Source organism: Fusarium oxysporum, chromosome V (genome assembly GCF_013085055.1).
Source record: "Fusarium oxysporum Fo47 chromosome V, complete sequence".
NCBI classification, from domain to species: domain Eukaryota; kingdom Fungi; phylum Ascomycota; class Sordariomycetes; order Hypocreales; family Nectriaceae; genus Fusarium; species Fusarium oxysporum.
This window is the reverse complement of record NC_072844.1, coordinates 2,700,167-2,713,492: the sequence shown is the minus strand read 5'-3', so window position 1 is coordinate 2,713,492 and position 13,326 is coordinate 2,700,167. Positions and strand designations below refer to the sequence as shown.

Sequence of the window (13,326 nt, the reverse complement as noted above, 5' to 3'; positions counted from 1 at the left end):
GTGTAGCGTAGCACAACAGTGGTGACTAATGAGCGCGTTAAAAATTAAGGACAGTACCTTTACCATGACAATAGAAGATGTAGAGGAGTTGTGGGAGATTTTCAGGTGTCGCGAAAAGAGAGAGAGAGAGAGGGAGAGAATTATACAATGCTTGGTATCTATTGTTCCAAAACCGTGAGGAAGATAATATACTCGACGAACCGATCCATCGATTGTTACTTTAAGCATCCGCAGGAGATTATTCTGAGGTGCTCCATGGAAGAGGATATGTGCCAACCCAATCCTCAACCTCACTTCGTAGTTGGACAATTTCGGATTCCGTCTCACCATCACCGAGGTGGTCTAGGAAAACCTTTATCTTGCCAGGGCTCTTCTCACCTTTCTCCTCTGCTGCTTTTCTAGCAGCTTTGTCGATACGAGAAGTAATGGTGACGGCACGATCCACAACGTCAGCAACACGAACAAAATCATCCTCGTTAAAGCCACGGGTAGTCATGGCAGGAGTACCCATGCGAAGGCCACCAGGAACCAAAGCAGAACGATCCCCCGGGACTGTGTTTTTGTTGGCCGCCACACCTACCAACTCCAAGACACGCTCAACTCGACCACCATCAATGCCCTGGGGTTTGAGATCAGCCAGGACCAAGTGGTTGTCTGTACCTCCGCTGACAAGCTTGTATCCCAAGCCGCCTTTGCCCTTGGGCTCGCTCAGCCGCTTTGCGAAAGCTTTGGCGTTTTTCAGAACCTGGGACTGATATGCTTGGAACTCTGGAGTTTGGGCTTGCTTGAGAGCTACAGCAAGAGCGGTGATGGTGTGGTTATGCGGACCGCCTTGGTGACCGGGAAACACAGAGCTGTTGATAGGACCTTCGAGATCATAAAGAATATCTTCCTTCGTCTTGGGATTTTGTCTCCGCACGCCTTTCCTATAAAAGATCAGAGCACCTCGGGGACCTCTTAGGCTCTTGTGGCTCGTTGTGGTTACGATATCGGCGTAGGCGAAGGGACCAGGAATGACCTTTGCTGCAACAAGGCCAGAAATATGGGCGATGTCGGCCAGTAGGTAGGCGTTGATCTTGTCGCAGATCTCCCGCATGCGCTGATAGTCGATTAGTCGACTATAAGCACTCGCACCGGCGACAATAATCTTTGGCCTATATATGCTTGCCATCTCCTCCAACTTGTCGTAGTCGATGTATCCTGTAGTCTCGTCCAGTCGGTACGGTAGAGTTTCGAAGTACTTTGATATCGCTGAAATCTTCTTTGTGGGCGTTTGGTAACCATGAGATAGATGGCCGCCATGTGGTAGGTCTAGACCCATTAACCGATCATGGGTGTTGAGCAAGGCAGAGTAGACATAGAGGTTCGCTGGAGCGCCAGAGAGAGCTGAGAGGTCATAGTCAGTATCATATGCAATCAAGTAAGTCACTTGAGAGGAAGTTCCTAGCAACCAACCTTGAACATTGACACCCCATAACTTTGGGTCGAGGCCGAACGATTCAAGGGCGCGCTGTTGACAAAGCCTTTCGGCCTGGTCGATGAATTCATTCCCGCCGTAGTAGCGGGCCCCTGGGTATCCTTCCGAGTATTTATCTACAGCATACGTTAGCCTCAAGGTCTGTCGTCGTTCGATCCTTTGCTACTAAAGCTCACTCTGCATCACGCTACCAAGAGCATCGAGTACAGCCTGCGACGTAAAGTTTTCGGAGGGAATCAGATTGATGAAATGCTTCTGGCGGTCTTTCTCCTATCCAAGCCGTCAGTACAGGGGTAGCAGATAGAATTTGTAGCACCAATGCGACCAACCTTCTCAATGATGTCGAAGACAGCGGGGTCAGCTTTGCTCAGATGGGCTGAGAGGGCCTAGGATGAGGGACGGGGACATTAGATGCTAAACTTGTTGAATCAACCCAATTGAAGAAGACACACCTGCTGCTGGTCCTCCAGAGCTATGGAAGATGCGGCACGAGTACATGTCACGGATACAGCAGCTGGCCTTGCGATGTTACGCAGGACACGCGAGGTGCCTCTCACGCCGGCGAGAGACATAGCGTGCTTGGCAGTCGATGGCAAGACACCGGGATTGAATGATGCGAGCGCTTATGGGAGAGACAAATTGAGGGTTCTATTCGTGGCAAAGCAAAAGAGCTTCACGAGGTGCTTGTTGTAGTCCAGCGGCGCGCTCGCTCAGGACGTCATTGACTGATATGATGGGACTTAATTAGTGCCGACGACGTAGGCGGAGGTGGAGGGTGGAGGTGGAGGAAGTTCGGACAGGGCCGAGACTCGAACGATAAGCGACTGCCTCATGGATCCATTTAACAGCAGCAAGACTCAAGACGCACACCATGGTGCTCGAAATGCAATACTCTCACACAAGGTACCGGCTAGAATGCCCAGCCAAGATCCCTGTAACTCTTTGATTTAGCGCTCGTCTTCCAGAGCGAATAGGATATCTGTTGGTAGCTTCAGTGGGTTAAAAACTCATGCTGAATGTGAATACCCTCTGACCAGGTACATTGAACACACTCACTGACATGTATTTCTGGCTTTACATACTGCAGCCACATGACTGACTTGTGGCTACAGTCAAAGTATAAAACGACTCAACCATATAGCTGTTTGCTTGGTTTTCCTCCTTCACCCTCACATCAACCAAGGTAAAGTTGGGTGTGATGGGACCGCTTAGACAGCAAATAGGTCCGTCTGGAGCTGGCGCAACCTCACCACCCACTGCCATGGGGGTACTTTTTTTTTTTTTTTTTTTTTTTTTGAAGAGAATCGACCTCACTAAGCCTTTGCTTGATCCGTTTATTTCCACGATATCATCTGGCTGCCTTTGCTATCGTCAGGTAGTTGGCACCTTTAGGTAGGTGACATGCCTGGGCTTTGCCTATCCCTGTCCAGCCAAGCGGAAGCGCTGCCTCAGGTCTGGTCGAATTCCTGATTGTTCAGATAGTGCAGGGGCAGGTGTTATTCTCGGATTGTCACATATTCTCAGTTTGTGCAGTGGAATGTCCCAGCGTCATGCAGAAGTCGGGACTTTTAATTGTGGCTCAGTTTTCGACCACAGTAATTCACACTCACTAATCGAGTCAATGACACAGATGAGACGTCACGAACAATGCTCTCGTGATAAGCCAGACCGCGCACATTATTTTTAAAACGCTGGTGGTACTTAAGTCGTGATGAGCGGAACAAGTGCTCACGAGAAGGTCGTAAATGGTGAAACATCCAAGCATCCGAGCATCATCGATTCCATTTTTTTCAATGCTACATGCCTGAACCCCCGCCGGTACAAGTGTAGAAACCAGAAGGGCATAAAAAGAGACCCAACCCGTAGACTCCGAATGCAGCCTCCTCTCAAGACCGAAATGTTGTCATTGTCCACTAGGTTTAATCTTACTCCTCGGCAAGGAGAGCATTTCGCTTCGCCGCCGCGCGCTCCTGCTTGCGCTCGCGGGCAGCCTTGTTCTTCGCACGCTTGGCATCCATCTCCTCCTGAAGGGCAGTCTCACGGGCCTTCTCAGCCTTAGCACGGTGAATCTATATTAAAAACTCCATGTCAGCGAATGTCCCGAGCGTGGACCCCGAGGAAGGGCATCATTGATAAAACGTACGTGCTCGACGAGGGCACGCTTGTGCTTGAAAGCGTTACCCTTGCTGCTGTGGTACAGCTCGTGGTAGAGGTGCTTATCGATCTTGCCGCTGGCACGGTACTTGACCAAGAGACGGCGGAGGACTCGGAGGCGGCGCATCCAGAGGACCTGGCTAGGCATACGGGCATCGGCGGTACCCTTACGCTTACCATAGCCACGGTGTCGGCCCTCTCGTCGGGCGAGGTTCAGCTCGCGAGCGCGCGATCGTGAGTGCTGGGTGACGGGCTTTCGGATGATGAGGCCATCGGAGATGAGCTTTCGGATGGTCTGGCGAGAGTTGGCGTTGGAGATCTCGCTCTGCTCGTTGGGGTCGAGCCAGATCTTGCGCTTGCCACAGCCGATGACCGCTGAGGCCAGGCGCTTCTGAGTTCGCAGATTGACCCTGTAGTTGAGGAAGAAATCATCAGTTAGCCACCAGTACCCTCTGATAATGTTGTCATGTCCCAGATTTTCCAATCCACCGGATCCGTGGCGACACCATCAAAAAGCATTGCAACCAGTTCATATACTGTTTCCAAAGCTCCTCCTGCATCACCTCCTCGCTTGTACTGATCGTTTCGATGGACTTACATCTTGATTGTCGTTGGGTGGTGATGGCCGGTCCTCGATGGATGTTGGATGATGAAGACTGGTGAGAGGGGTTGCGAGGCCAGAATTTCTCTGCTTGCACCTCCTTCTGTGGGTTCACGCTAATCCCAGCACGTCAAGCGAGGGCTGCACGTGACCCTCAGGGTCGAAAATGGCAGGAGCAAGAAAATGTGAGAGCGTATCAAATTATATGCATTTAAAGGATAAATTATCAATGAATCATGATTCTGACAATTGATTACGGGGGTCTCAACAACACCATATTTCGTGTGATCACTGTGAAGTGAATATTGGATGAATATTCATTATCAAGATAATCATTGGTAATTTTGATTCAATTGAGCGGGTTAGACATTTCAATTGAGAAGGACGAGAAGATTATATATGATTCGCATGCTTTACACAGCTTTACACAGTTGTGGACAGTAGGAGTGTGTTAAAACAGTTATACCAAGTTTAGAATTGTAGTTGTAGCCCCTGAGATCATGTTGGTTACCTCTACTACTTTTGCATGCATGATCGAATCTTCGTTATCAAGGTAACAAGCAGATATGATTTGTGGTGAATTTACCTGCTGTTCATCGAGTGGAACGGTATATTCAACGGCGTTCCTTCTGGACACATGCCCAGACAGCCTAAGATTTTATTTGCGATATGCTCTTTTACAGATTATGAGAAGGCTTCGCTGCCCACATCAACTTTTCCCACACTCCAAATCTCCTTCTCATCCTCAGCTTCATCATTAGACAGTCCCAGTCCCCCCTGTCCACCCTCAGCCTCGCGCCTCTCGCGGGCTTGAGAGCCTAGCCTCATGGCAACACGTTTAAAATAGTCTCCCATGCTCCTCTTGGTGTTGGCTGGCAGATCTGCTCCTGGACCAGCCATGAATTTATCGAAAATGCGGCTCTCTTCATCAGCCACATTGAAAAGCTCCACAAATGCCGCCTCAGCGGCGAGCTTGACGGGAATAACGGGGTCGCGAACACTGGCAAATATGGGTTGTGCTAACAGAGCGATATGAGGTCGGACCATTTCCATATCATTGCGACTGACAGTACGAACGACAACCAGTGCAAGTCTGCGTGAGTCGGTTGCATTGCCAGGTTGGATCACAGAGGCAAGAGCTTCAAAAATTCCCTTTGTAGTCTCAAATGTCTTGGGAGAATCTGATAGCAGGTACTTACCAGTTGCCAGAATGCAATTGTCTGCAACAAATACCTAGATGGTTGTCAGTTTACGAATCACATTCGGTCTGGGAACACAGCTGTGGCTTACATTCTTGTTGGTGACGCCCTGGCAAAGCAAATCGGGCAAGTCATCAGCCAAGGGGCTTTGAAGCAGCGCGTCTGGTGACTCCACGAGGACTGAGTTCAGGGCAAGGACAGATGAATGAGTGAAATGCGAGGTCGCCACGCGGTTCTTCAATAAACCATGAGCGGCTTCCTCAGGAACATTTTTGATGAGAGCCCCCAGCAGCTTGGCATTAGTGATGGTCATGGTCTCATCTCTCTCGTCCGTATCCATGTCGATAAGTGACAAGACAGAAGCTCGTGACGCCTCACCCATATTCGCACCTGCCTTACTGATAACTTCATACAAGGCCTTGAGCATGGCCGTCTTGACACCAGGATCGGCTGTCTTCGACCCAGTGACTAGCTCAGCAATCAACGGATCGATACGGGGCGTATACTTGATCAAAGTACCAAGTGCCTTGGCAGCCCGTGTTCTCAAAGTCTCACTGGATGGGTCCGCAAGAGACTTGGCAAATGTACGTTGCAGCTGTGGAAGAAAAGGCTTCAGTGCCGCAGGCATCTTATCCAGGAGATTATTGAGTGTCAGAAGGATCGCCGACTTGACTTCAGTGGCGCGCTCTGAAACGACACGGATCAGGGGACCAGTAATCTGGGTAACAAATGGCTTCAGAGAGGCCTCGCTTGTTCTGTCAACGATGTCTGAAATACCCAGAGCAGCTTGAACTCTTTGGTCTGCAGTACCATTCATCAAACCTTGCAGGAAGATTGGTAGAATGGCATTGATACCCTTCGGTAGCTCGAAGCCACGCAGGTTTGCTCCTGCAACACCGATACGCTGAAGAGTTTGTCGAGTGGAAATGACGAGCGACTCCATCTCCTCCTTTCGCAGCTTCTTTGTGAATGCGCTGAGAGCCATCCACGCGGCCTTGACGACATCGGCATCCCTGTCGTCAAAGGAGTTAAGCAATGAACGAATGATATCCTGGTTATATCTGGAATAATCCACGCTGGCAGCGGCAAAAAAGTTGCCCAAGTGGCGAGCAGTAGCCGCTCGGCGTCGGTGATCCTCGTGTTTGAGAAGCTGCAGGAGAACGTTCATGACTGTATTCAGACCATCGTATTCGTCGATCGACTGAACGACGGTGTCGAAGGATGTCGCCAGCTCTTCACGAAGGCCATCATCGTCACAATTTATCTCGTTATCCATGAGCGAATTGATAATGTTGGGGAGGCGACGGTTCATCGCAGGCCCAGCAACCTTGGACAGAGAGGCAAGAGCCTTGGCATCGAAGGCTGATATGGGTGGTGTCGTGAGGGTTGGGATGAGGTTTGGCAGGATAATATTCGAGCGAGTCGTCTCAGTAAGCAGGGTGAGGAGTGCCTGCAGAGCATTGTCTGCTTCACCCTCGGAACGCAATAGGTTGAGAAGGAAAGGAAGAACTTGATCAACTGCTCGCTTGCCAAAGATTTGTTGAAGCGAATCAAATGCTTCAGCAGCGGCTTCTCGGACATTCTCATCAGAATCCGTCAGTGCGGTACGAACAACGGAAATCAGGGTCTTTTCGTGATCCTCAAGAGCCTCTGGTGAAGCAGATGAGATAAGCTCCCTCAGAGCAAAGCAAATACCCTGCTTAGCGTCAACATCTGTAGATGTCTGAAGGCCTTCTTCCAAAGTGGGAAGAAGACTGGAGAGAACACTGTCTCCAGCCTTTCGAATAAGTTCTCCCAGGGCATTGCTGGCAATGACCTTGTGTTCCATATTGGAACTTCCCAAGCGACGGATAAGAAGTTGTGTGAGGGTTGGCACAAGCTCCTTCAGAGTTCTGGGGCTGTGAACAAGAACCTTCCAGACAGCAATAGCGGCTGAGCGAACGGCCCCAGCTGTATCGCAGCGGCACACGTAGAGTGCAGAAAGTATCTTATTCCGCTTCTCCTCTCCGAGTGTTTCCTTCAAAGAAGCGCCTGCTTCTTTGATGTTCTCGTCCTCCTCAATGTCCTCAGCCTCGGTTCCAGCCTTGATACCTGTAAGGTTGAAGAGAAGGTCCCCTACAAGTTCGACAGAGCTAAGTCGGATTCTGTAGCTGTCGTCCGCAAGGCCGCGTTCAAGTTCTGGAAGGAGGAGATCGACAGCACGAGCAGCGAAATTTTTGACCAGCAGACGACCTGCACGCAGTGCGGTTTCACGAATCGACTCGACATCGTCGGCAAGACCGGCCAGAATAGGTGGTACAATGCGACCCAAGTAATTGGAGAAGCTGTTGCCAAAACAGACAGGAAGGAAAATAAAAAGTGACATAAAGCCTTCGCGAACGGCGGGCTTTGAGGATTCGACATTTTGAAGAATGGTGGGAAGAGTCTCCTCCAGCCTTGTCGTTCCCAATCCAGCGAGCACCTCGCTAAGAGCCTGAGCAGATCCCAATCGATCGCCAGCACCAGTATCTGATTTGAGAGTCTGCATCAGACCAGGAATAAGATCGGGAAGTGTGTCTTCCCCAAGCTTCTCGACCAAAGAACCCAACGCTCTGGAAGCCGTCGCTCGAGTGGTAGGCACAGGGTCGACAATGGCAATCTTCAGACCAGCCACAAGTACCGGCAAATGCATGACCACGTCCTTCTTTTCGGTCAGATGAGCCAAGCTACCGATTACCTGAGCTGCCTTGCGCTTGGTATTGGAACGATCGCCCAAACCACGCTGCAGAATGCGAGTGACCAATGCCAAAGATGGAGCATCAAGGTAATGAACAAACTGGACCTTGATGAGCGAGTCCAGAGCTTCATCTGTATACTTTGTAGGGTCACTCAGAGCCTTCAGAATAATGTCGACCAACGATTTAATTTCTGGATTGTTGATGACTTCGCCAAACCTCTTCAAGCTTCGGTTTGCGGCAGCTCTTACTTCCTTGTGGCTGTCGTTTAACACACCCGTCAGAGGGGGGATGATGTCTGGCAGACTGTTGGCGAGCTGCTGTGGATCGAGATATGCCATTGCACCAAGAAGGTCACAAGCACCCTTTTTGCTCCTCCACTGTTGCTCTTCAAGACCATCAAGCAGAGTTGGCATGATTCTCTTCACACCGTAAGAGCTTAGCTTCGCAAAGCACGACTTAGCCGCTGCCAGACAAGCCTCACGAACGTTCGCGTTAGCATCACCGAAGCCCGTCAGCAGCTGGGGCACAATCTGGATCACGTAAGGTTCAAAGACGCGTCCAAGCATAGTTGAGAGAAGTTCGTATGCTAGCAAAGCGGCCTCACGCTGATTTGCCTCCTTTTTGTTTTCCATTGCGTCAGTGAGAGTTGAGAGAACTCGGTACTCTCTTAGTGCCGCAATACCCCTGCCCATTACAAGGCCAGCCAGACCATAAGCCGAACCTCGCTGAACAGCATACTTTTTAGAAGTGAGAAGCTGCTCCATGATTTGACCAAAGTACTTGGAAGACTGGTCAGGGCAGGCTCGAATCAGGGGAGGCAGACATTCAGCAATGGCATATTGTACCGTCTCCGAGGGCGTACTTAGAGTTGCCACGAGACGGTCGATAACGATAGGTATCTTGGGATCACCAGGGCTCAAATGGCGAGCCAAGGCACCGTACATAATGATCACTGCCTCGTTGACGCGGTCAGCAGCATCGCTGTTCTTGTCTGGTTGTTCCAAGGTCTGTTCGAATTTTGACATCAGGTCATCAAGGATGCCCTTGCCGTGAATTTCGATGGCCGTGATCGAAGCATCCAGCATCTCACCTCTCACTGCATCGTTTTTATCTCCGAGAGGACCGGCATCGATAAGGAAGTCAAAGAAAGGATCCAGCTGATCAACCTTGAAAACTGGAGCAATCTCTTTGAAAGCTGTAGCGATACCTTGCCTTCCTTCCCAAGGATCGGACAGATCCATCTTTTTGGGCATGCCGAACTCATCGAGCTGCTGAACCCGGGGCTTGGCAAGCTCGACATAAGTGGTTTTGAGCTGGTCAAGCACCGCATCCAAAGACTCATTATGTAAGCTAGCTGCTTCAGCCAGGGAGCGAGCAGCGGCACGGCGCAACTGCCCATCTTTGCTCTCGAGGAAAGGTAACATTTTAAGTGGTACCTCCGGCGTCACTTCGAAGCCACTCTCCTCCCATATCTCGCGACCGAGATCTTGGTTTTCTTCCTCATCGTCATGAGCAGCGATCCAGATTTCATCGGAGTAGCCAAGCTCGCTCATGTCAACTTCAGCGCTGATAGATTGCAGCACAGTTGATCTGACTCGAGTTTCAGGCACCAGCGCACCCTTTGCAAGAATAACCATCTCCTCACGGTCCATGTTTGGTGCGATGCAGCGGCACATATCAGCAAAACAGTCCCTGAGGAGCTTGTAATGTTGAGCATATGTCTGCATAGAAGTGATAAGAACTGAAAGAAGCTCGGCACGAGGAACAGCCTCATCACTACAGACATCTGTATGGTATGAGAGGAACTCGATGGCCAATACTAGCTGAGCATCTGCATCATCGGGCGAATCACCAACTCCACCTTTACGGAGAAGCTCCAGCACGAGGGGCAACGCGTAAATGAGTGATACAGAGTCGAAAGGTCGCTGCTCGCCAGCAAACCGTAAACGGTACAAAACTCTTGTTACCAAGTCTTCAACAGCTTCCTCTTGATAGTTCTCTGCCAGCGACACGCCGCGCAGCCTGAGGGCCGCGACGCCGACGAAAGGCCTCATCGAGCCCAGGCGCTCTGTAACCTTCTCTGCGCAAGTTATGTAAGCCAATGGTGCTGCATCACCAGTGATCATAGTAGCACCGGCGTCCATAATGCCGATCAAGAGTGAAACTGCAGTACCGAGCCATTGGGCAGCATCTGTTGGTGGACCAGTGGCAAGGCTTCGGATAATGCCAATGCCCCGCAAAAGCCTTGCCTCGATCTCAGTTATAGATTGCCTGATTAGGCTCTCTTTCTTGAGTTGAGCATTGACTTTTGCGTTCTCCTCTGGGGTTAGCTTCTTCTGTTGGCCCTTCTTTTTTTCAAGCTGACTCCTAAGTTCTTCCTCCCATTTGAGAATGTCATAGTCCTTTTTATTTTTGTCCAAAACTTGCTGAGACTTCTTTGCAAGCACATCAACGAACACAGTACCCTCAGGCGTTCTAAAGATGGCCGCTTCGACAGGACCAATATCGTGGAGTTGCTCGGCGTTGAGATCGCGGCTGAGGGTCTCCAGCAGGCGTGGAATAATGGTTTCGGGAGCAACAAAAGCTAAGTCAGCAGCTGCGTTGTACGCAGCTTTCTTGATGGCGTCAACCTGTCGGTATTGTTTAGCAAGATTCTTTTACCCCAGGAACGTCATACAAACCTTCTGGGAGAACGATGTTTGATTCTCTATTTCTGTCACAAGCTCATCTTGGTACTTCTTGACCAGATTGCCAGGGTCCAGTTCCATTCTGAGGCACAAATCGATCCAGTTTGCCCTAGGGATCAGCTCTGGGCGCGCCAGAACAAGGAGATTGTTTGCCTGTGTCTCGAGATCCTCCGTGTTGATGGTTTCCCCGGACTTTTCGATGTCACTAGGGGTCAAACAGATAGCCTTCACAACCTGGATCAGGTTGTGAGCACCTGATGATGGTTCCTTATCAGGAGATCCAGAGTGCTTCAAATAATCCCAAAGGCCGGCAATAATGAAACTTGATACCAGTTTTGGACTACGAACGTACAGATTGGAAAGGGTCTTGGAGGTCTCCTGCTGAACAGTTGCCGGTACGCTCTGAGCGGTAACTAGGTGAATAATTGCTTCAGACCAAGCGAGGGCAACCTGATTATCAGCCCCCTTGTCAAGACCTTGAAAGATAGAGTTCAAAGCACGTGAAAACCACTTAAGATCCTCATCGGCTGTGACCTTAGAGTAGATTCGAGGACTGAGGAGGAAGGATGACTTGGGATCCAAGGATAACGATTGCTTGGTAACCGATGCTTTTGCCATGCTTAAATCGGCTGCAGAACCAGGAAGCAAACGCTGAATATGTGTGCTTACAGCCGTCAGAATGTAGGCACCAACAATAAGGCCGTTCTGAGCAGCACTAGCTGCATTGGATGTCACCTCTGTGAAAGTGGTAATGACTTTTGGTATCACTGCGTCCACAAAAGCAGCCATTGCTGAAGACACTGATTGCGCTTCATTGATGGATTGCAAGATACCGCCGACACGGAGCAACCAGTACTTCCGAGAAGGAATTTTCTTTTCAGTAAGGCCCTTAGTAACGGATTCCAGCACACTTTTGGAGACCTCAGCATCGTTGGTCAATAAGAAAGAAACCGCTTTTGCTAAGGCTGAAGTCTCCGCAGCTAAAGCACTCTCATTCCCCTCTTTGGCAGCGATGACTGCAACTGCGTTTGCGACTTGCTCGGCACTTGCTTTTGAAAGAGGTGCAGTCTGAAGCATTTGCGCATGCAGTACACGGTGGTCAGGAGATGCAAGTTTGCCGGATTTTAGGGGTGTCGCAACCTCGTTGATGACTTTTTCCAAAGACGCAGTGTCGCCAGACTTGTTGACCAGGGCGCTGAACGCATCTAAAGAGCCAGCACGAATAGCTGCATTGGTAGATTTTGCATTTGACAAAAGGGGCTTGAGCAGATTCTGCTCAAGGATCTTGGAAAGATCAAAGTTGTCAGGGAGACAACGAACAAGAGGCGTGATAACTCCACCAAGAATAACCTCAGGGGCACGCAGAAGACCCTTCTCGAGAGCAGGGATCAGCTCTTTAGATATTTCTTCAAGTGTGGCGAACGAAGTGAAGAAGTCACCGAGTCCAAGCACTAGATGCTCTGGAACACTGGTACGAGAGCCAATGATCTCTCTCGCAAAGAAATCGTAATATTTGAATTTGAGAGAATCGAGAATAGGTCGCAAGTGATCCTTCCTAGCGGATACGCCAGCGATGACACCAAGCAAGACAGCATTCCTAGAGGTCGACTGAGCCCCCTTCGCAGTCAGGACATCAACAGAAGCAGAAAGCCGTTTTTTACTCAGTTCATTCGAAGAGAAGAGTTTCCGCAAACCCCTCCTTGTAACAATGATGGCTGAGTGAGTGACTGACTTCCTGGAAACGGGTTGGTGGCACTTTTCCAAAGCATCCGCGTCTGCTAGGATAATATCGGTAGCAAACTGGTCCCACTGCGAGGCATCGAGATGCTGCATAAACAAACTGCACCATTCGACGAGAACGAATGCATTGGTAGGAGCAATGCCAGGTTTCTGGCTTTCCTTGCGCAAGGCAGCAATGAGCGGGGCGATTGTCTTGGAGTCGGCACCAGAGGAAATGAGCGCAATCAGGCACTTCTGCACAGACAACCGGGACTGCCTATCTGCGTAAAAGGCATATGTTCCGAAAAGGAGTTGGAGGAGACGTGTAATTGAGGCGCTGTCAAGGGCTTCGAAACTATGGTCAGCTGGTTGATAGAACCTTGGAAGAGGACGAGGGCTTGCGCACATTTCTGGGCCAATTTGTCTTCGATTGTGCGCAACTGAGTGATTCGAACAGCGGTCGAGGATGAGGACAGAGCCTGTTTAACGGCGGCCATGTCAAGAGGGGCCGGAGCGCCAGAATCGGATGAGTCGCCCTTAGACATTCTGGAGTTCGGAAATGGAGGTGTATGTTCGGGTTGGTGAACTCATCTGGGGCTACCAGAGCTCGTGAACGCCAATTCCGAGGCGTAGATCCTCAGTCGAGGTGGTGGGACGTAGGTAATGTCAAGAAGGTTTGGTGGTAGGCTCGTAGTTGGTGTTTTAGAATTTTTGGGCACCAAATCCGTCAAGAGAACGCAAATATCTCGACCTATGGACCTTGACCCCACGC

General features: G+C 50.2%; 3 protein-coding genes across 3 annotated transcripts; all 3 read right to left on the bottom strand.

The window, feature by feature from the left end:
• Positions 1 to 131: 131 nt before the first annotated feature.
• On the bottom strand, positions 132 to 2,242 carry FOBCDRAFT_36656 (serine hydroxymethyltransferase-domain-containing protein). Its single transcript, XM_031184465.3, has 5 exons — positions 1,930 to 2,242; positions 1,807 to 1,863; positions 1,654 to 1,747; positions 1,456 to 1,593; positions 132 to 1,386 (listed from the first exon to the last, which is right to left on the bottom strand). Exons 1-5 carry the CDS (start codon positions 2,047 to 2,049, stop codon positions 239 to 241), a joined length of 1,557 nt encoding a protein of 518 aa, XP_031040107.2. The 5' UTR covers positions 2,050 to 2,242; the 3' UTR covers positions 132 to 238.
• A 1,160-nt stretch (positions 2,243 to 3,402) lies between these two features.
• Positions 3,403 to 4,140, bottom strand: FOBCDRAFT_274311 (ribosomal protein L19/L19e domain-containing protein; the record flags this gene model as incomplete). Its single annotated transcript, XM_054704672.1, has 3 exons — positions 3,403 to 3,546; positions 3,621 to 4,083; positions 4,136 to 4,140. The coding sequence occupies 3 exons, from the start codon at positions 4,138 to 4,140 to the stop codon at positions 3,403 to 3,405; spliced, it is 612 nt and encodes a 203-aa protein (XP_054560647.1).
• A 290-nt stretch (positions 4,141 to 4,430) lies between these two features.
• On the bottom strand, positions 4,431 to 13,252 carry FOBCDRAFT_223866 (armadillo-type protein). The gene is made up of 4 exons (XM_031184461.3): positions 12,961 to 13,252; positions 10,830 to 12,901; positions 5,523 to 10,778; positions 4,431 to 5,465 (listed from the first exon to the last, which is right to left on the bottom strand). Exons 1-4 carry the CDS (start codon positions 13,097 to 13,099, stop codon positions 4,917 to 4,919), a joined length of 8,016 nt encoding a protein of 2,671 aa, XP_031040103.2. The 5' UTR covers positions 13,100 to 13,252; the 3' UTR covers positions 4,431 to 4,916.
• Positions 13,253 to 13,326: the final 74 nt, after the last annotated feature.